General features: G+C 47.7%; 5 protein-coding genes across 9 annotated transcripts; 3 read left to right on the top strand and 2 right to left on the bottom strand.

The window, feature by feature from the left end:
- Positions 1–284: 284 nt before the first annotated feature.
- Positions 285–4,335, top strand: LOC120667102. 3 transcript variants are annotated; one of them, XM_039947132.1, is made up of 10 exons: positions 285–478; positions 1,103–1,405; positions 1,495–1,653; positions 2,006–2,053; positions 2,174–2,233; positions 2,408–2,500; positions 2,593–2,736; positions 3,251–3,358; positions 3,801–3,852; positions 3,966–4,335. In XM_039947132.1, the coding sequence occupies exons 2-10, from the start codon at positions 1,142–1,144 to the stop codon at positions 3,995–3,997; spliced, it is 960 nt and encodes a 319-aa protein (XP_039803066.1). In that variant the 5' UTR covers positions 285–478; positions 1,103–1,141; the 3' UTR covers positions 3,998–4,335. The 3 variants fall into 3 exon arrangements, with proteins under 3 accessions (XP_039803066.1, XP_039803065.1, XP_039803064.1); XM_039947131.1 differs by having other exon boundaries at positions 1,086–1,405; XM_039947130.1 differs by having other exon boundaries at positions 285–492; positions 1,086–1,405.
- Positions 4,336–6,478: 2,143 nt separating this feature from the next.
- On the top strand, positions 6,479–9,529 carry LOC120667104 (E3 ubiquitin-protein ligase CHIP-like). Of its 3 annotated transcripts, none has more exons than XM_039947137.1 (8): positions 6,479–6,658; positions 6,797–6,864; positions 6,938–7,001; positions 7,131–7,202; positions 8,075–8,208; positions 8,353–8,503; positions 8,600–8,710; positions 8,883–9,518. In XM_039947137.1, the coding sequence occupies exons 1-8, from the start codon at positions 6,548–6,550 to the stop codon at positions 8,889–8,891; spliced, it is 720 nt and encodes a 239-aa protein (XP_039803071.1). In that variant the 5' UTR covers positions 6,479–6,547; the 3' UTR covers positions 8,892–9,518. The 3 variants fall into 3 exon arrangements, with proteins under 3 accessions (XP_039803071.1, XP_039803070.1, XP_039803068.1); XM_039947134.1 differs by having other exon boundaries at positions 6,480–6,658; positions 9,078–9,529; XM_039947136.1 differs by lacking the exon at positions 8,600–8,710 and having other exon boundaries at positions 9,078–9,529.
- Positions 9,530–9,675: 146 nt separating this feature from the next.
- LOC120667103 (eukaryotic translation initiation factor 3 subunit F-like) lies at positions 9,676–12,248 on the top strand. Its single transcript, XM_039947133.1, has 6 exons — positions 9,676–10,130; positions 10,210–10,289; positions 10,782–11,011; positions 11,510–11,631; positions 11,709–11,822; positions 11,914–12,248. The coding sequence occupies exons 1-6, from the start codon at positions 9,903–9,905 to the stop codon at positions 12,001–12,003; spliced, it is 864 nt and encodes a 287-aa protein (XP_039803067.1). The 5' UTR covers positions 9,676–9,902; the 3' UTR covers positions 12,004–12,248.
- Positions 12,249–13,578: 1,330 nt separating this feature from the next.
- Positions 13,579–15,943, bottom strand: LOC120667100 (polygalacturonase inhibitor-like). Its single transcript, XM_039947128.1, has one exon. It carries the CDS (start codon positions 14,970–14,972, stop codon positions 13,788–13,790), a length of 1,185 nt encoding a protein of 394 aa, XP_039803062.1. The 5' UTR covers positions 14,973–15,943; the 3' UTR covers positions 13,579–13,787.
- Positions 15,944–16,084: 141 nt separating this feature from the next.
- Positions 16,085–17,262, bottom strand: LOC120667101 (polygalacturonase inhibitor-like). Its single transcript, XM_039947129.1, has one exon. The coding sequence runs from the start codon at positions 17,177–17,179 to the stop codon at positions 16,172–16,174; it is 1,008 nt and encodes a 335-aa protein (XP_039803063.1). The 5' UTR covers positions 17,180–17,262; the 3' UTR covers positions 16,085–16,171.
- Positions 17,263–21,097: the final 3,835 nt, after the last annotated feature.

Here is a 21,097-nt window from a genome sequence, read left to right as displayed (position 1 = left end):
ACAGGGTATCTCCAGATATGATTGTTAAGTTTTCATACCCTATTTGTAGGTTTGAAATACTACTAAATAGCACTGCAAACAGATACTCTCATGAAAGTTAGTGTTGAATTACGTTTTAATTGGCCAAGTAATGAAGTAAAATGGATGGGTCCGTAATCATATTGGTTAAAATTGCTAGACTGGTCGGCCCTAAGAGAACGTGGGTCTAGCCCTCAAAAAGAAAAGAGAACGTGGGCCTAAAGCAGCAGCGAGCAGCCCAGAGCCCAGTAAAGTTAGCCACTCGCTCCTAGCTCCTGCGGGACAGCGGGACTCCGCAACTCGCCGCCGCGGCGCTCGCCTCTCTCGGTCTCTCCCTCGTCGTCGAACGTCGAGCCGCGCGGGCAGGTGTCGGCGCGCGGCTCCGCCTCCGCCGGTCCAGTGCCCTCAGCCAGCTTGCTCTGCGCTTCCTCTTGGTTCTCGTATCCGGCCTCACAGTGAGGTAGTAACGTTTAGGTATTCTATCTTGAAATTCCGAACCGTTTGCCGTTGGAACTTTAAAATTATTTTATCTGCATTGTATCTCTACAGTGTCCGTAGGAGTCAACTTTTCTGCTTTATGCTAGGAGGAGAGATGAATCCTAGCTCCATGTCCGCTTAATTTCTCTAAAACTATTCCGTCTACAGCCAATCCAATTGAGTGCATCTGGAACATCATAATGGTTTCGTAAATCAATACCTTAATCGATCTACTGATACATTTCCAAGTGGTCGAACACTTGCTAATAAATCACATGTTTTCTGAATGCCATTGTATAGCCTTTAGAATTAGAGGGTTGGTGTAAAGCTCAATCAATAGCATGCGTGGGGGTAGTTCTTAAATCTTAAGGTATATTGTCTCCTTTGAAAAAAAATAAAGCCCCATAAAAGCTAGACGTAGTGTAATTCTTCTTACTTTATTTTCTATTTTTTCTGGAGTATTATATATATTTTTGTACAAATCCAGACTAGTTGGATGTTCACTCTTGTGCCAAGAACTCTTAGTGCTTCAATTTTCCTGCTTGTGATTTTTTTTTACTGATCCATGTTTTATTAACTCTACACACCAGTGCTCAAGTGTTGGCAGGACCCAACATCGCAGATCCCCTCCATCTGTCCTCCTGTAATGGTGATTTGGAGTTGCTCTTCTTGTCTCCGTGGATCCATTTCCAGATCTGTGTGGAGGAGGCACTACCCACTCTTGTCTCCTAGGTCTCTGGCACTGCCTCCCATCCATTTCTTCTCCTCCTCCCCGCGACGATCCACCAAGAGATCTGCTGCAAAGGCGCCAATGGACTCTGCCAGAGAGCCTTTCTATGTCGTCCGTAAAGGGGGTGTCATCGGCATCTATAAGACCCTCAATGACTGCCAAGCCCAAGTTGGCAATTCGGTAAGGGTACACAAACACACAACGACGCTTTGCTTTCCTTACCTTACCATGCACAGAGATTACATTTGTTGATGATTCCCTGCTACTAGGTATGTGACCCTTCTGTCACTGTCTACAAAGGCTATTCTCTGCGTAAAGAAACTGAGGATTATCTTGCTGCACATGGGTTAAGAAATGCTGTCTATTCCATTGATGCTGCAGATGCAAGAGATGGGTTGTTTGATGATCTGGTTCCCTGCCCTTTTCAGGTAAATGATGCAATGCTCTATGCTTCCATCACTTGGCAGTGTTTTACACTACTTATTAATTCAATTACTGTAGTCATTTCTAGACATGATATCCATTCATAATAATATAAAGCCACACATTATCATCACAAAAATAGTTTGATTCTTATAGTATATTTATGCACCTAATGTCGGTTGGCAAAAGCCCCTGATTCCGGGCCCTTTATCTCACACAGTTCCAGGGGTCATGCCTTGGGTGTTGAGCTGATCTTTTTAAGTTAAATCTTCAGGTGGTCTGCGTTGCTACTTGATTTTGCATTTTTTTTCCATAACATTTCTTGTAGAGTGCTAAATTATGGAAGTTTGATTTCAGCAACCTGATGGATCTGCACCGTATACATTGAAAAGGTCAGAAGAGATGGTAATTCTTTGTTCCTTCATGATATGTGTGAATACATGGTCTCTTGAAAAGTGTTCTCTACAATGTTTGTTGAGTTTGCTATGTATCATATTTAGTCATACTGATAATCATTTTCTGAAGGAATCCGGACCATCAAAGCATCAAGAAGTTGCTGAACAGGAACAGTTATCTGATTGTAATGTGAGTATTAATGAATATGCAATGTGCTAAACACTAACTATGCACGCTTTTGTTCTTTTACCTGATTTGTTCTGTACTTATGTAGCTATAATTTGATGTTAGCATGTATATTTGCAACGTAACTTCACTATTTTGGAAATCTGACTTCTTACCAGCATACTCTGTATTTTACAGCTTTCATGTATTCTTGAATTTGATGGTGCTTGTAAAGGAAATCCTGGGAAATCAGGTGCTGGAGTCATAATTCGGCGGTTAGATGGATCTGTGGTATGTAGACCAACACTTAGCTAATCTGGCTTGTTTTGTTGACTTCAATTATTATGCCTAGCTGGTTATTGTGCTCCCCTCTTCTACTGAAGATTGCTCTACTGCGTGAGGGTTTGGGTATTACAACCAACAACGCTGCTGAATATCGTGCATTGATCCTGGGGCTAGATTATGCTGCCAAGAAGGGATTCAAGCATATTCGTGCTCAAGGTGATTCTAAGCTTGTCTGTAAACAGGTGAGTTGTTCTTTCTTTACTATTTTTGTGAGTGCAGTGAAGTTCATTCTGATTATTTTAAATTCCACAAACACTAAATTTGTGGAGTGATGGGAAATTCAAATGATTTTTTTCATTTGTCCTTTATCTGCCTCATGGACTTTGATTTCAGTGTCATAATTCTTCATTTTTTCTTTACGAAAGGACTTTTTTTAATAAAAAAAACTGGATAGCGGCGGAGACCCCCACTGTGGTATTTTATTAAACTATAGAAAAATAAAACAAAACTGTACAAAGCATGGGGATGATGCAATCCCCAGGTAGTAAGAAACTTCAGAGGCTACACATGGAAGCTTAAAATACATGGCCCAAAGTACATTTCATAATGATAGAATTAGGTCTCATTGAATTAATGGGCCTTCATCTCTAAAAGTGTGGTGAACCGAGGTGTTAGAGCACTTGGAATAGACTGTCTAGCTGCTGCTGCTGGTGGCTCTAGCAACGTCAAATTCTTTCTTAACATTTTCTGGAGCAGGTTCAAGATCTCTGGCGGTGTAGGAGTGATAATATGGCTGTCTTGTGCAAGAAAGCTAAGGAACTCAAGGGAACGTTTCTTACATTTCAAATCAACCATGTTTTGAGGGTAGGTCTCACATTTTCCTTTGTCTTTTTACCTTGTTAATATTTATCTTCCAGCTTTATGCTGTACCACATGCGTTATTATTATTGTTATTCCACTTTTAATGATGCAACATCGCAATGCCAAGTGCTAGTTAACATATTGATTCCATTAACTTTGTCAACTTGTATAATATGAAAGCATTTAGGTTGACAGCTCTATAGATGTGTAAGACTTTTCTAGTCTTATTTAGCAGTTGATACAAAGTAGTTTCGTTTCAGCAGCCCTCTGAATGCCTCTTGAGTAGGACTCTAGATTTGATATGTGGGCATGGACAGACACATATGGCTTGCCGCTTGAGACCCATTCCAATTTCGCACTCAAATTTGGTCCGAAGGTGTTTCCTGGACTTGCTGGCAACGAATCCTTCAAATCACTGCTACTAATATATGTTTGTTATACACAGGAATTCAACTCGGATGCTGATGTTCAAGCCAACTTTGCAGTCGGACTTGCTGGTATGAAACTGATGCGACTAGTTCACCTGTGAATTGCTAGCAACAGATAAGAGTGGCAATGCAATATTGCGGTATGAGTGTATGACGCTTGATTTGATCTCCTCTCTCTACAGTTGATGAAGTTCAGGAGCTGTCCGTCTGTTGAACTCCCCCATTGGCAGAGAAAACAAGACTTAAGAGTAGATCGATTTGGCGCCAAATTGCCGCTACCAGTTGACCCGCGTGATTACAGCTGCAACTGATGTTGGATATGCACATGTGCAGTGCAGTCGAGGAAATCAGTCGGCCAGTCAGTCGTCTGTAATTTTTTTTTGGAGATCAGTGCAGATCGAACTGTCTGGCTGCCTGGCTGGGAAGTGTTCTTCTGTGGCCTGCCATGCCCTGGCATATGTGGGCACGACATTGCCTTTTGATCCGCCAGTGTTGGTAGCACAAATCACAAATGAAGAGAGGGATTTGTGCGCTGCTATGCTTTTTGGAGTAGTTTGCTCTTCACGCACCCGGCGCCTAAGATTTCACTTTACTCAATCTTTGCCTTTTCCTCCGAATTTAGCAAGATTCACTTCAATCTCCTCCATCTTCGGCGATGGAGGCTGTCTCTAGGGAACGTTTAGATGGTAACCAAGTTTTGTCTAACTTCTTTTTGTTAACTCGTAGTTTTGCCAATCTTGACACAACCTCCGTAAGTTTTAGGAGTAGGACAATGTTTCATTGTTTGGTTCCTTTGTCAGACAAGCTTATAAATAGCCTGAGCTATGGCTCCAATTCACATTCACCACTGTTTGCAAAAAAGAAAAAAAAAATCACGTTCCTCACAATCCACAAACAGCTTTTGGTGGCGCCTTTTTCCCTTCAGCCGCTTTCTGTTATGTGGGGCAAGACGTATTCTAGAAGAATTAAGAAGCCGTTGGAAAATAAGTAAAGTCCTAGATTTTAGTTTGCTGGTTTTGTTATTATAGGAGGAAAAGGAATGCTAGGGGTTGAGTTCCATTCCCCGTTCCAGACTCACCTTCCTCATTCCATCCCCCTCCATGCTTCTCAACCAGGTCGGCGGCGAGCGGCGTGCAAAGGTCGCGGCACACGAGACCAATGGCGAGCTCCTGCCGCTGGCGGCGTACGACGGCGGCCATGGGAACTCCGAGGGCCGGCGGAGCACATGGCCGGCGGCGAGCCCGCACGGGCGCCGGCGAGCCCAACACGGCCGGCGACGCATGTGGACGGCGGTGAACCCCGCGTGGGCAGCCGCGAGCTCCGGGATAATGGCGAGCTCTCCACCGGCGTCGGTGAACTCCGGCCATAGGGATAGTTCCGGGCGGCTGCTGGGTGGGGCACACGCGGTGGGGCTGGGCCGCGGCTCCCATGCACCTCCCACCGCCCTGGTCGCTGTCCCGCACCAGGGGTAAGCCGCGCCGGCCGCTGGAGGAGCTCCGAGCGGCGGCCATGGTGGGCAGCTTATGGAGGTTGAAGATGACCTAGGGCTGTGGCGAGCACCAGGCGGTCATGTTTCAGTAGAGATTTTGAAATGTTGCATGTATTTCAAGCGGATGTTGCAAAAGTAGATTTAGATATTGACTGTGTTTAGATCCTTGGAAAACGGGTAGAAAAGGTCAGATCGGACACTGTAGCACACTATATCACTTTTTGTTTTTTTGTGGTAAATATTGTCCTACCATAACCTAACTATGCTCAAAAGATTCGTCTCGCAACGTACATCAAAACTATGCAATTAGTTTTTTTATTTACCTACATTTAGTACTTCATGCATGGGTCATTTGCTATATTTAATGTTTTGTTGTGGTTTCGATGTGATGGAAAGTTTGTAAAGTTTGGAGGAGTTTGGGGATCTAAACACACCCATTGCGTTGTTACATTTTGTTGCAAATGTTTTATTTGGATGTTTGCAAGTGTTTATCTGGATGTTGCAAGTGTTTAATCTGGGTGTTGCGCCTTTAATGAGAGATTTAAATGTTCCGTGCAATATGAAACAGATGTTGCGGCGGGTTTTTTCCTCATTATCAATGGATGGTTAACAATTTTTTAATATTTTTTTATGTTGCAAATGATGATTTTATATGTTGCAGACGTTTTTCTTCTATGTTGCGAATGTCATTATTCGATGTTGTGTTGGACCGACAGAGTGTTCGATGGAGAAAACTCATATTTGAGTAGATTTCGGATTATCCAAAGTCCTAGGGTCTTGTTTGGTTGCCTAGCATTCCTAGAATGCACGTTTTCAAAAAAAAATATCACATGCATGGACTGCTAAATGAAGTCTATTTGCAAAATTTTTTCAGAGATGGGTATAACTTTTCGCGACGAATCTAATGACGGTAATTAATTGATGATTGGCTACAGTGATGCTACAGTACCATCATCTAATCACGCGGTTAAAAAGTCTCATTAGATTCTTCAGGGTTCCTAGCGCAGGAGTTCTAAAATTAATTTTGTAAACAAGGTTTATTTGATACCGTAATTAGCGGTGAAAATTTCCTAGCACTTCCTCGTGCTTAAAACCATACAAGGCCCTAGTCTCAAGTACAAGGTCATGTAATCGTTTTTACCAAGCAACTACCAGCCACGATTTCCCCTTGGCCACAACATTTTTTTTTGTGACGGCCCTTGGCCACTACTTTGCTCGGTGGATACGCACTTCAATTTCCTGCCGTGTGCCGCGGACGCGCAACCAAAGAAAGGCATGGCGGCGGGCGGGGGCGGCGTGGCGCAGCAGGCGGAGCTCCGGCGGATCGAGGGCAACGCCTGCTTCAAGAAGGCCCGCCTCGGCGCCGCCATCGACTGCTACACCGAGGCAAGCACACACCCCCACCTCCCATCGCCCCGCCTCAGTTTCATTTCCCCTTCATTACCGTACAAAACAAATAGATTGGACGCGACTTGGCTGCGGCATCAGATTCAGAATGTTTCCTGCGCGATGAATCCTTGCTAGGCAATCGCGCTCTGCCCCGACGTCGCCGTCTACTGGATGAATCGGGCCCTGTGCCATTTCAGGCGCAAGTGAGTTTACTACTACCTCCCCCCTTGAGGCGATTTTGGCAAGTAAGATGAAAATCTGGAGCATTCTTCACAGGGATTGGGCCAAGGTCGAAGAGGATAGCAGGAGGGCTCTTGCACTTGATGATTCTCTAGTCAAGGTGGCAACTTTTTCTTGATTCTTCTTCTTCTTCTTCCAGTGTGCCGACTTAAACTACAAGTTACCACCTTATTACAACCGTTAGCTAGATACAGACGTACCTAACTGCTTTGTTTCTTGTGTGATGTAGGGGCACTATCTGCTGGGATATGCACTGCTCGACAAGGAGGAATTTGCTCTTGCTATCAAGGAATTGGAAAAGGTTTGTTTATTTGTCCCATGTAAGCTTGATGTCAGTTCTCAACAAGTTCCTTGTCTTTGTGTATTCGTTTGGTTCCTTGTTAAGCCATTATGGTCAAATGGTGCCCTGAGTTTATTAAATTGTGAGGCTGGATTTTCTTTTGGATAAGCCATCCAAATCCACACCTGACGTATTCAGCTGTTTTTTGTGGATCTTTCCATGATTACATCTTGCCACTGGGACAAACTTCCTTTTATGATAAATAGAACTCCCAATTACTACCTTACAACAACAACAACATAGCCTTTTATCCCAAGCGAGTTGGGATAACTACCATAACATATCTAAAAATGGTTCTGACGAATAACTACCATAACTGTTCCAGACTTAAAAATATGTGTTTTTTCGTGCATATAAGTCATACATTGTAAATCTTAAGTTGTTTTCTTCACCTGTACAATGTAATCCCCGACATAACTATATCTCTTTCCATTCAGTCACATTTGTCAAGGGCTATACCTTGTGCCTTGTCCAGTTCATTTGGTATTGGTGACCATCATCGCATGAAAATGATGGCTTCTTAATAACTTTGTAACTGTCCCTTGTTGATCACTCTGCCTTCTGAACTTTTGAGAAGTAGTACAGTGATGTGAATGTGTAAAATGTGATATCGTCTTCCAACCTCTGCCCGGGAACTGTCACTGATTCAGGAGTTGTAACGACCTATAAGTTGTATCATGTTAAGGCTATGTCTTCATACCTCACCTGCATGTCATTGCACTCTATAGCTATGCATTCATATCCTTCTTTAGTACCTTGTTTTGATTCAGGATTTTGATGTCTTTTCCTGCCACAATATTGCTAAGCTCTTGTCCATCTAATTTTGGAAACAGGCTCTGAATCTCTTGAAGTCCTCGAGTTCAACGGATAAAATGGCAGAGGACATTTGGCAGGTCCTTGCTAAGGCAAAATACCTAGATTGGGAAAAGTATTCTACTGAACGAGTATGGAGGATACAAAGTTTGAAGTATGTTACACATTAGATCTTAAATAACATAGCACTATCATTTTGCTTTAGGTCAAGTACAATGCTTATATTTGATATGGATGCTCAGTTTACCTTTCTGGCTGTTCAAGTCTCCTAACAGAAGCGTATCACATGGACATGCAGGGAAGCTTGTGAAAGTGCTCTGCAGGAGCATCACTTTCTTAGTGGTACGCTTGGGGAAGACTTGGATGGATCAAGTAATGAGTATTCAGAACAAATTAAATTGCTATCAGAGGTCTTCAGCAAAGCAACACTTGCCGATACACCAGGAGATGTAAAAGCAGTACTTATAATCAACCTTGTTTCTGTCAAACCTTTTGCTCTCTAATTCGGTCATCTTAAAGCTGCTGATGCCGTGGTGAAAACCTAGGTGCCCGATTACCTTTGTTGTCAGATAACTTTCGAGATATTTAGAGACCCAGTGATCACACCCAGTGGCGTTACATATGAGAGGGCTGTACTTCTTGAACATCTTGACAAGGTGCCTCTTTTTGCTATGTTTGTGTTCAGTTTTTAAATTTTCTTTACTCTGTTTATACTGAAGCACTATCATGTTTACTCTGTGTATACTCATGTGCATTGTAAATATTGCTGCTTGTACAATTCCTTGTTCTATAATTGTCTGATGTGTATATAACGTTGATGTTCCATAGGTCAAATAACTGTCTCTGAGAAGACTATCGGTCTCGTCTGGTGTGGATTATAATGTGGTTGTGGCAAAAATAACTTAAGCATTATGCATTATGGACTTTGCCTACATTTCAGTTGGATGCCTATTGGATTCAGTCTCTTCACAGGAAAGATAATTCCGCGCAACCATTTACCTTACCATTCTCTTGGTGCTTCAGGTTGGCAATTTCGACCCGGTGACGCGAGAGCCTCTGAAGGAGCACCAGCTGGTTCCAAACCTGGCCATCAAGGAAGCAGTGCAGGCCTATCTGAAAGAGCACAGCTGGGCCTACAGGCTGAACTGTTAGATGCTGTGTGTGGTGTGTGCCGGTTTCTCTGCTGACTGCTGCTGCTGATGAATGCTCCTCTTAAGGTTACCTTTTGTGACTACAATCATATGCCAGTGTGATACAGGTTGAGGAGGTTAGATTGCTCAATTCATTGATTATCAGGCAAGTTGAGTTGTAACTGCAGACATTGACCGATTGGAGCAAATGTACATAAGCATTCAAGGTTAGAATAGCCATTTTCACTCAGTCATCAGTTCTTGACTTAGCAACTGCTTGGTTCAGTTCAGGCTACGATCCTGAAGCTCACTTGAAGCAGCAATATTTTCACCAGTTGCTTCTGATCCTGAAAATTGTTGATTATGAATAGATCATCATTACATTATCGTTGTTAACAACTTGATGCTGCTTCTTATGTAAAAAAAAACAAAAAAATGCCCTAAAAAAGCAAAAAAACGTGATGCTGCAGAAGTCATTTCATATCAGGCCCGTATCCTTTCACTGACGGGCCGCACTGAGTCCGTCGTTGAGTGGACCGGGCCGTCCGCAATCGACTACAGGCCCAACACTCGGCAGCGGTGGAAATAGAGAGAAGAAAGAGGGGGACAAGAACGAGGAAACCCTAGCCCAGCACAACACCCTTCTCTCTCCGCCGCGCCGCCGCCGCCGCAGCCAAAACAGCCTCCTCCTCCGACTCGCTCGCTCTCCGTCGAGGCCATGGCGTCCTCCTCCTCCTCTTTACTCTTCCCTTCGACCTCTTCATCCTCCTCGCCGTCTTCGGCGCGGGTGGAGGCGGTGGTGCTCTTCAACATCTGCGACAGCTACGTGCGCCGCCCGGACCAGGCGGACCGCGTCATCGGCACCCTCCTAGGCTCCCTCCTCCCCGACGGCACCGTCCACGTCCGCAACTCCTATGTCGTCCCCCACAACGAATCCGCCGACCAGGTCGCTTCACATCACATCTCCGATTCCTTCACTTTCTCATTGGCGTTCGTTGATTGCTGATGCTGGGCGCCTTGTGCAGGTCGCCATCGACATCGAGTACCACCATAACATGTACGCCTCGCACCAGAAGGTCAACCCCAAGGAAGTTATCGTCGGATGGTAAGCAACCACACCTAAGGATTCGAATGCCCGTGCCCTGTTCATGATTTTATATGGTTCCTCGGAATTAGGCACTTTTTCACACTTCATTAGTTCACCCTACATCTGAATTCTGTTGTTTTCTCCATTGTTTAACCCCCCATTTTGTTTGATGAAATAGTTTGAGTGGCTATAGTCAAATTATCATCAAATGCGCAGCTCATACTTGTTGCCATGGTTCTGTTTTCATAACATGCCTGATAGCAGCTACACCTATCACCTGTTCTGCTGCGCTGCAGGCAAAAGCACTCTACATTAGTAGTTCCATCTGCATGTAAATATTATTGATGCATTGGAGTTCTGGAGTTATTTTCTGTGACTGTTTAGTTTGTTAGCAAACAAAGCATATTAACAGACACTAGAAAAGGAACCTTTACAAAATCTACGAATTAGTTTACCAAGTATCCTTCTGAACTTTTCAACCCTGTTTGTTACCTTTCTATTTGTGTGTAGGTTCTCGACTGGCTTTGGTGTTTCAGGGGGGAGTACACTTATCCATGACTTCTATTCAAGGGAAGTGCAAAACCCCATCCATCTTACAGTCGACACCGGCTTCACTAGGGGGGAGGCATCCATCAAAGCGTACATCTCATCCAACCTGTCCCTAGGAGATAGGCACCTCGCTGCACAATTTCAGGAAATCCCGCTGGATCTAAGGATGATTGAGGCAGAAAAGGCTGGATGTATGTCATTTTTCTGATTACGTATTCGTCACATGCTACATGAGTCTTTTTGGTCTACTGGAACTGAACTATGAAGAGCTGAAACACTTAATCTAGTAATATATAAATTGCTTAGAGCAACAATCAAACTTAATGTAGTTTGTATTGAAATATTGATGTAATTAGTGGAGAATAGCTTATTATGAATGCTTACCTGCTGTTTGAGTTAAAATCATTTGCACTTATAACAGTTGGTCTTTCCATTATTGTTGAATTTCTCATAAATATGTGTATTGGTTGACAGGAATTCATGTTTTTTTGGATTATTCTAGTATTTAATAAGAAACTATGGAACATTTACCTGCTGTGTGTGGAAACTTTTTTTTTTGGCTCAATTTGTTGGTCTTGACTTTTGATTCTTTCATAAATAGTTGCAGCAGTAGCTTGACAGCTGGAACAATCCCATTTTATAAGCAAAAACCTTTTGAATTTGCCTCATCCTTATTGTTTATATAACAGTTGAGATCCTGAAATCTACAATGGTCGAGAAGCTTCCCAATGACCTAGAAGGAATGGAGTCTTCAATGGAAAAGCTTTACATTCTTATTGATGAGATCTACAAATATGTCGATGATGTTGTGGTACGAATCTCTCATGCAGAATTTTGCCAATTCCACTTTAATTTTGTTGTTAATAATCTCAATGTGTGACACTGCAGGAAGGACGTGTGGCGCCTGACCACAAAATTGGGAGGTTCATCTCTGAATCTGTCGCTTCTATGCCAAAGTTGTCTCCATCTGCTTTTGATAAGCTTTTCAATGACAAGATTCAGGTAGATAATACTTACTACCTTTTCATGCCTCAGCTCATTTAAAACACCTTGATTTGTTTGCTGATAAGTTAATTATCCACTAATGCCTCAGGATAACCTTGCGCTGGTATACCTGTCGAGCATCACAAGGACACAAATCAGCATAGCGGAGAAGTTGAACACTGCTGCTCAAGTCCTGTAATTTCGGTAGCACATCTCAGTGGATGACTTCATGCGATCTATGATGTTTTGCATATGTGTTCGGTTGAGGCAGAAATGTGGTTTTTGTTTTTGTTAAATGAGATCTAGTAGAGGGGAAGAGGCTGAGACGATTCAATTTGGATAGTATTCTGCTTCTAGTTGAATATTTGTAATGCTTGTTGATTTTGCATAGCGACGTCTTCGAACATCATGGGATGCAATGCAATGAAGAGAATTGCTCCACAATCTCCTGTGTGCACTGTGCAGTGTGGTGCTTTACTTGCTCTGCAATGATATTGTCAGTATTGAGTGCTGGACTTGCCCGAGCCAGGTTCTTGGGATTTGCAGTCCCAAGTTTGCAGAGCCCTTATCACCAGGGGAAAAGAAAGGGTTTGCTGACTCCCCATGCGAACCGTTTTGGAACCACACATTTGCATATGTTTGGTACATTTGAAAAATCAGTGGCTGGCTCTATTGATTGTACCTTGTAAACTAGGTGATCACTGCATATGGCCTAGCATTCGTTTGTGATGAAGCGTTTGCGTCTCTTCAGAGCGAGTTCTTTACATGCCGCAACAGCTTCACTAATTTGATCTATAGCTACCAGAAGAAATCGAACTACTCCAAGGACAAATGGAATTCTGAAAGATTCAAAAACTGTAAAAACACATAAAATTCAAAAACAAGTACGTACTGTATTATTTGTCTCTCCCACCGGGCCTTTTAATTTAATCCTAAACAAGACCGAATTCCTCATCTTAAATTCGTATCGACCTCTGCGGCTCTGCCCGCGGAGGCTATTCCTCGCGGGCGCTACTGCAGAACGATGTATCGCAGAAGGGGAGACGCAGTCGCTGGCAGGTGGGCCCGGCGGCACTGTGCTTCTTCCACCTCTGGATCTCGCGATGGTGGTGGCGCCGGGGTTAGGGAATGGGATTGCCGGGGTCTGGGGGTGGTTGGTGGGGCGGAGCGGCCGTCGGCGAGGTCGCCTTTAGGGTTCGGGTTGCCGGGGGTGAGATGGCTCCATAGCCTCCGGCTATAGAAGAGGAGGCCGCCGGCGGCAGCGGCGGTTGGGCCGGCGGAGGGCGAGGCGGCGCGGGAGCACCGCCGGCCGGGCAGGGCAGGATCTCCGGTGGGCGGAGGTCGCCGGCGGGGGCGAGGAGGTGGACGGGCGGCGCGGCGGCGTGCTTGGTTAGGGTCGGCGGCGGTGGCGCCGCCGGAGCTAGGGAGGCGGGGGCGCTCCTTCTGCAATAGTTCCGTCTTAATTCGCGCGAGCTATGAATAGACTCCCCCGCTCTGCCTCCTCCCATTGCCTGTGCTGCCTGGGTGGACTACCTGAGGGGGCATCCTGCACTGCGACCTCTCCGGCGATGTTCGTCGCTGCCCGTTGGAACACCATCACCACCTGGACACTGGGCGGCGATCGCCGGTCCCCGCTCGTGGACGCCAGAGAACCCGAGACCATCTACTTTGTGATGCGCTGCGCTGTCGACATGCCGAGCAAGACCAGAAATGCAACACCAGTTGTATAAAGACGATCGCTGGGTATCTTCCCTATGGGTACTAGTTACAGCAATGGAGAATGCAAGAGGACATTATATATTCGAAATATTGAACAAATTTGCATCTCTGTCGTCTCAGAAGAGCAGATGATCGTGGTCGATCATTGCACCATGAGCAACACATTTCATTTGTTCATTATTGGGGATGGAATTCATTCGTCGGCGTATGCATTGCATTTCGATATCGCATCTAAAGATGATCAGCTCAGCAGTCAGCAGCAGCTTATGCTTGGCAGGCCGGAAGGGGAGCGCCGCAGAGGCACTTGTTGTGCCGGAAGCTGTAGACCTCGAAGCTGGCCATGCCCCTCGGCAGCTCGCCGCAGAGCTGGTTGTAGCTGACGTTGAAGAACATGAGCTGGCTCAGGTTCCCGGCCGCCGCCGGGACGCCGCCGCGGATCGCGTTGTGGCTCACGTCCAGCGACGCCAGCCGCTCCGGGAACTCCAGCCGGGACATGTCGAAGCTCAGGGCGTTGCGCGACAGGTTCACGGCGGCCAGCAGCGCCTTCCCGCGCCCGAACAGGGCCGAGGCGTCGCCGGTGAGCGCGTTGCGCGACAGGTCCACTTGCACGAAGCTGACGGCGGCGAACTCGGCCGGGACGGTCCCGGACAGGTTGTTGTGCGACAGCGTCAGGAACGCCTCCGGGCCGGCCTTGCTCAGGAGCAGCGGCGGGATGGCGCCCGTGAGGCGGTTGCGGCCGAGGTTGATGCTGGACAGGCGCGGGAGCGCGGCCAGGGACGCCGGGACGGCGCCGGTGAGCGCGTTGAAGGAGAGGTCCAGCGACCTGAGCGCGCGGAGCTTGCCCAGGAATGCCGGCACGGGGCCCGAGACGCCGGTGCGGGAGATGGTGAGGTCCGTGAGGGCGGAGAGGCGGGCGAGCGCCGGAGGGATGGCGTCCGACACGCCGGGCACGTGGAGGAACAGGAGCTCCTGGAGGCCGGCGAGGCGGGCGATGGCGGCGCCGGGCACGGGGCCGCTGACGCCGGCGTCGCGCATGACGGCCAGGCTGACGACGCGGCGGCCGCCCGTGGCCGTGGCGGAGGAGGAGGATGTCGCGTCGCAGCGGACGCCGAACCAGTCGCAGCAGGGGATGTCGGCCGTCCACGAGACGAAGTAGGAGGCGTTGCCGAACGCCGCCTTGACGGCGAGCAGCGCCGCCCTGTCACCGGAGTGGCATTGCTGGTTGGACTTGGAGGCCGGCGCCGTCGCCACCGCCGCCGCGGCGAGGAGCACGAGCCCAAGCAGGACGGCGTGTGGCCGCGTGAGGGTGACGCACACGCACCTATCCATGTCTGGCAAGTGGTGGTTCCTGAGCTGAACTGAGGCGGCTGCCTGGTTGAGTTGGGCAGCCTCTTGTTGGCACGCGCTATTTCTATCTGCAATCCTGCATAGCGAGGTGCCTAGGTTCATTGTCCAATTCTCGGGTGCAGCTGCATCCGCACACAAGTTGCAGAGTTTGGCGCAATGCACAAATGAAAAGGGTAGTCTATGAATGACTCCAACAAGTTGAATAGAGTGTTATAAGTAAAAACTAGTTGAATAGAGCAGAATCAGTAGATCATATTAAACATAGGCTTTATTTGCTTGCTGGGTTTTTACTGATGTAAAATGGGCTGGGTTTGAATCAATAGAAGTCAGCTCCAAGGAGTAAGCTTACATATTTTTCAAAGAGGGCTGCACACAAATGAATATTTTTTATTTTTGATGAGCAGTGACTGCTGCTTCTCTTATTGTCTAGACCAAGAGCAACTCTGTATTAGTTATTTAGGCTCTGTTTGTTTGAGCTTCCTGGTAGTTTCTTAGCGTGAAAAGCCAGAAGCTCAAACAAACAACAATTCCTTGTGCAACTTCTAGAAAACCGCAAGCCCACAAAGGATGATTTTATATTGAAAGCTTAGTTTTATGAGTTTTTTCGTAGCTTTTTAAGCTTTGAAAGCTAAATACATCTTCTAAAAGCTAGTGTATGATGCGAAGCTATCCTCCCAGAACGAATTAAATTTTTAGAATAAAAAAGCCAGTAAAAAAGCTACTCAAACAAACAAGCCCTCATATTACAAGCTTCCTACAAACATTACCACATAGTATAGAAGGGGCATGATTAAGTAGCCCGGGAATTTGGATTCCTAGTCAGCGTGGCTTCCTTAGAGCAATTCCATCAATAAGCCCTAAATTAAATACCCAATCTAAATGGGGTTGCCTTAGGGGTATTCAAATTTGTTCTAACACCAGCAATAATTCTTAATTCTAACTTACAATAGAGGACTCCCTAGAGACCCGCTAGGAATGGAGGGTGGAGTGAATTTGTGATATCCCAAAAATAAAGTCTAGAAAGTGTCTGCTGATGACCCGCTAGCTAGGTTTCATCTCTTGTGTTTTATGGAATTAATCAACCCTTACTCTGCACTGCATGGTATCAACTATAATAAAATTAGCTGCGAAAACGGTCTTCATACGAAATTCCACGTAATCCAAAATAAGGGCCATGCTTAATTTGGCGGGCACTTAGCGAAAAGTAATAATAATGAGACGAAAGGAAATAAAATTTAATCCATAAGTATCACTGAATTTATGATATTGTCAGTGATTTTATTTCATCTGTTGGTCTGTCGTCAGTTGCAGGGGTTAGCAAGCGGAGTTCCACAGAGGCACTTGTTATGCTGGAAGCTGAAGAGGTCAAATCTCTCCATGTGGCCGCCGGTGGGCACCGCGCCGCAGAGCCGGTTGTAGCTGACGTTGAAGAACTGCAGGTTGGTGAGGTTGGCCACCTCCGCCGGGATGCCGCCGGAGATGGCGTTGTGGCTCACGTCCACGAAGTAGAGCTGCTCCGGCAGCCCCACGCCGGAGAGGTTGAAGCTGAAGGCGTTGCGCGACAGGTCCAGGTACTGAAGCTCCTTGCCCCGGCCGAAGAGCCCCGACGCGTCGCCCGCGAAGGCGTTGCGCGACAGGTCGAGGTGCGCGAAGTTGACGGCGGCGAAGCCGGCGGGGATGGCGCCGGACATGTTGTTGTGCGACAGCAAGAGGTAGGCCTGGTCGGGGGACTTGCTGAGGAGCAGCGGAGGGATGGCGCCGGTGAGGCGGTTGCGGCTGAGGTTGATGCCGGAGAGGTTGGGGAGGGCGGCGAGCGACGCCGGGACGGCGCCCGTGAGGGAGTTGAAGGAGAGGTCGAGCAGCGTGAGCTTGGTGAGCGCGCCCAGGAAGGACGGCACGGGCCCGGAGACGGCGGTCCAGGAGATGATGAGCTGCGAGAGGTTGGAGAGCTTGGCGATGGCCGGCGGGATGGGGCCGGAGAGCGCGGGGAGGTGGTGCCACATGAGGCTCTGGAGGTGGGCGAGGCCGGCGACGGCGTCGGGGATGGCGCCGGTGAGGTTGGCGTCCTGGAACACGGAGAGGCCGACGACGCGGCCGGTGGAGTAGTCGCAGTCGACGTCGTACCAGTCGCAGCACGGGGAGTCGGGCGTCCAGGACGGAAAGGGGTTGCCGAGCGCCGCCTTGACGGCCAGCAGCGCGGCCTTGTCGCCGGAGTGGCAGCGGTCCTTGCTGGCGGCGGTGGCGAGGAGGGACGTCGCCGCGAGGAGCAGGACGACGTGGTTGAAGGCGCCGCGCGTCTTTGTCGCCATCTTGCTTATCGTGGCCTAGTCGGGCTTGGATGCAATGGAGGATAAGGACGACTTCAGGAGTGTGATTTATAACTTCTGAATTTCTGAAGCTATTTCAACTTTGGTCTCTTTTATTTGTATTGGTAGTAAACACCATGCGCGCATAAGACGGTAAGTGGGTTCTTGCCTGATAACCTTTAGTGATGGAGTATGTTGTTGGTCAATGGGCACAACACAACCAAGTTGGATTGCTGCCTGCTTTGCACTTTGCGTTTCTTCTCCTTGCTAGCTGAAATTAAACTTTTTTGAGACTATTCAAACTTGAACAAAATTGTTAGGCACCCGAGCAGCACCAACAAATCCTAGCTGTTGGGGGATTGGACCTTCGGGAGCAGGCCCGGAGGTTAATCCCGACCTCAAAAACATCTCCTAACCTGTCTGCAGAGCCCTGGTATATGGGTAATGAATGCGCCCGAAGGATGATTGGCACCTTTCAAGACCTGCGAAGTTTCGAGGAGATCACCTTCGGGTCACTGAAGGTGACGACTGACCACTCGGAGGCACAAATCCAAGGATCAAGACCTGCGAAGCTTCGAGGAGATCACCTTCGGGTCACCGAAGGTGACGACTGACCACTCGGAGGCACAAGTCCAAGGATCAAGACCTGCGAAGCTTCGAGGAGATCACCTTCGGTCACCCGAAGGTGGCGACTGACCACTCGGAAGCACAAGCTTGAAGACGAGAACCTGCCAAGGTTCTCGACCCCGAAGGATATCAAATGAAGAGTGCAACCCGGGCGAAGGTCTGCAGAACCTTCGTCGGGAATATGTGTGCGTGTAAAACGTGAATACGTGAGAAGGTCGGATTTGTACACCTCTCACCTTGTAATTTTACCCCGAAACCGGCTGTAAGTGTACATGAGTTGGAAGAGGGCAAATTGGGAAAATTTAGCCAAGGGCTAGGGGTATAAATAGCCCCCTCTCTCCACAGTGTACGGGGTGGAATTTTCTGGTTATTACTGGAGAATTAAGTGCCTACTTTCATTGCCATTTCCATACTGTTCATGCTCCCTGTTTGGGCATCTAAGAAGCTAAGATCCTAACAGCGGCGCCCACCGTTCCAGCTCGAAAAACAACCTTCGATGGCCCCAGCGAAGAAGAAAGCCCCCGCCGGCACCACAAGCAACATCACTGAGTAGCACGAAGAAGCCAACCCACGAATTGAAGACATCACCAACGAAGCTGTTCTTCATGGAGATCCGATTGATGACACCGAAAACACCGAAGCTCATCAAACCCAATCCGCAGAGCTCACAGAAACAGCACTCAAGCTCAAGGCCCTTGAAATGAAGAAAAGAAACATCGAAGCTCAGCTCGCCACCAAAAAGAGGGCTCTGGACCAGGCAAACAAGCTAGCCGAGGCCAGGCGCAAACTAGCAGAAATGGAGACAGAAGTTGAGAATTTGCAGAGGGCATACCAAGAAATGCCCGAAGGTTCTGTCCAACAAGAAAACCGCGCCATCCACCAGACAACCTTCGCTCACAATGAAGACCGAAGGCCACCACCGGTCAACCTCCCATTTGACCCGACCTCGCCACTCTCAGTCGCTCTGCAGCGAACTTCATGGCCGCTCGGCTACAAGCCCACACAGCTCCCCAAGTACAATGCAACAACTGACCCAACCCAGTTCCTCATGGCCTACGAAGCAACCATCGCTTCGGCCGGAGGTGACGACTCAACCATGGCCAAGTCCTTCGTCTTGGCTTGCGAAGGTTCTGTGGCCAACTGGTACTCATACCTTCCCCAACAATCAATCAGTAACTGGTACCAGCTGAAAGGAAGGCTCCTCCAGGATTTCCAGGAATTCAGAAGGCTAAATACCAACATTGTGAAAGATTTCAAGTGCCCACAGCACGACCGTGAGCCTCTCTATGACTATTTCCGGAGGTTCGTTCAGAAGAAGGCCCAAATCCCAAACTTCCCAGAGAAAGATGCGATCGAGAAATGCATCGAAGGTCTCCTGCCTGGCCAGCTTGCTTCTCGTCTCACAAGAGAGCCCCCGAGGACCCCGGAGGAGCTCTACACAGAAGCAGAGAAGTACGCGAAGTCAGACGCCGACACACTGCAGAAGGGTAGAGCAAAAAAGAATCATGCGTCAGGCAGAAAAATATAATCAGCAAACATGGCAGCAAGAGAAACAGCCTGCTCAGCAACTCATTTTACCTGTGGAACCCTCACAAGATGATGATGAATAGTTAACCTTTGATCCCTTCATGATACCACCAGAGTCGGAACCTCAACACTCAAATGACAACCAACCTTCGTCCGGAGCACGGGGCAGAGGTCGAGGCAGAGGAAGGGGCCGAGGTCGTGGACCTTCGCGTGACCCCAAAAAATTCTTCTGTCACTTCCACGGGTCTGACTTCGACCATAGAACAAACCAGTGCCCGGAGAAGAAGAAGACCCTTGAGAGAATGGAGTCCGAGAAAAAAACCAAGCTAGTTGGGCATACTACATGGCCTCAGACTCCACAAACTCCTCAACAAATACAGTACACACAACCTTCGTTCGTTCCACCCCCACATTTACCCAAGCATACCGCCCACCCATGTTCAACTACAACTACAACCACAACTGGCAGCCGCAGCCAAACCCTAAAACACAACCCAATCAACCCACCACCCAAGCTCAATCAACACAAGAGCAGCTACCACCACCCCCAGTACACCCACCAAAACAAGAAAACCAAACCACAAATAGCCAACCCGCGGCACTACCAACCTTCGGGATGATCATGCCCATCTCCGGATGTTCAACCCTGGACTTCGAAAACAAGAGACAATGCAGAGACTACTTCAGGCAAGTCCATTGCATCGTCTCCGAAGGTCCAACCAAGAGAACCCAGTGGTCACACTCTCCGATCACCTTCTCCGAAGAAGATGTAAACCTCATCAGCTACCCACACACAGACGCTCTTGTCATCGAGGCAAACATTCAGGGCTGGAGGATTGGCAAGATACTAGTTGACACTGATAGTTCTGCAGACATCATCTTTTCCGACACCTTCGACAAGATGGGCATCGACCGAAGCCTGCTTCAACCTTCGGATATGCCTTTAATGGGATTCAGAGGAAAGAGAGTGAACGCAATCGGCAAACTGTCACTCCCTGTGTCCTTCGGAGACACGGCCAACGCAAGAACAGAGCACATCACCTTCGATGTGATAGAGATGCCCTACCCATACCGCACAATCCTAGGAAGGGGGACAATCAACAAGTTCGAAGTTATCGTTCATCAACTGTACTTGTGCATGAAGATTCCAGCTCCAGCGGGGGTCATCACCGTACGCGGGGACCAGCAGCTTGCACGGGACATAGAGCGGGGATACACCCCAGGCCAGAAAAATGTCCACAACCTTCGGACTGAATCCAAGTCTGTTACCTTCAAAGAGCAGCAGAGAGACAATGAGAAAGCAACCTTCGAGGAAGACTGCGAAGTCAAGAAGGTCCCCCTTGACGTACATCTACCCGACAAAATGGTAACCATCAATGCAACCCTCAAGCCCGAGGAAGAAAAAAAGCTTCTTGAGTTTCTTCGCAAGAATCAAGATGATTTTGCATGGTCCGCCAGTGACCTACGGGGCGTCAGCAGAGATATCATTGAGCATCGCTTAGATATCAACCCAAACATCAAGCCAAAGAAGCAGAAGCTTCGCAAAATGGCAGATGAAAAAGTCGCAGCAGTCAAGGCCGAAGTCCAGAGACCGCTAGATGCAAATGTTATTCGAGAAGTCAAATACCCAACATGGCTGGCAAATGCTGTGCCGGTCAAAAAGAAGAATGGCAAGTGGCGCATGTGCATCGATTTCACTGACCTCAATAAAGCTTGCCCGAAGGATGACTTCCCGCTGCCAAGAATCGACAGAGTCATCGATGATGC

Source organism: Panicum virgatum, chromosome 3N, assembly GCF_016808335.1.
Source record: "Panicum virgatum strain AP13 chromosome 3N, P.virgatum_v5, whole genome shotgun sequence".
Lineage (NCBI taxonomy): Eukaryota > Viridiplantae > Streptophyta > Magnoliopsida > Poales > Poaceae > Panicum > Panicum virgatum.
This window is presented reverse-complemented; position numbering and strand designations above follow the sequence as displayed.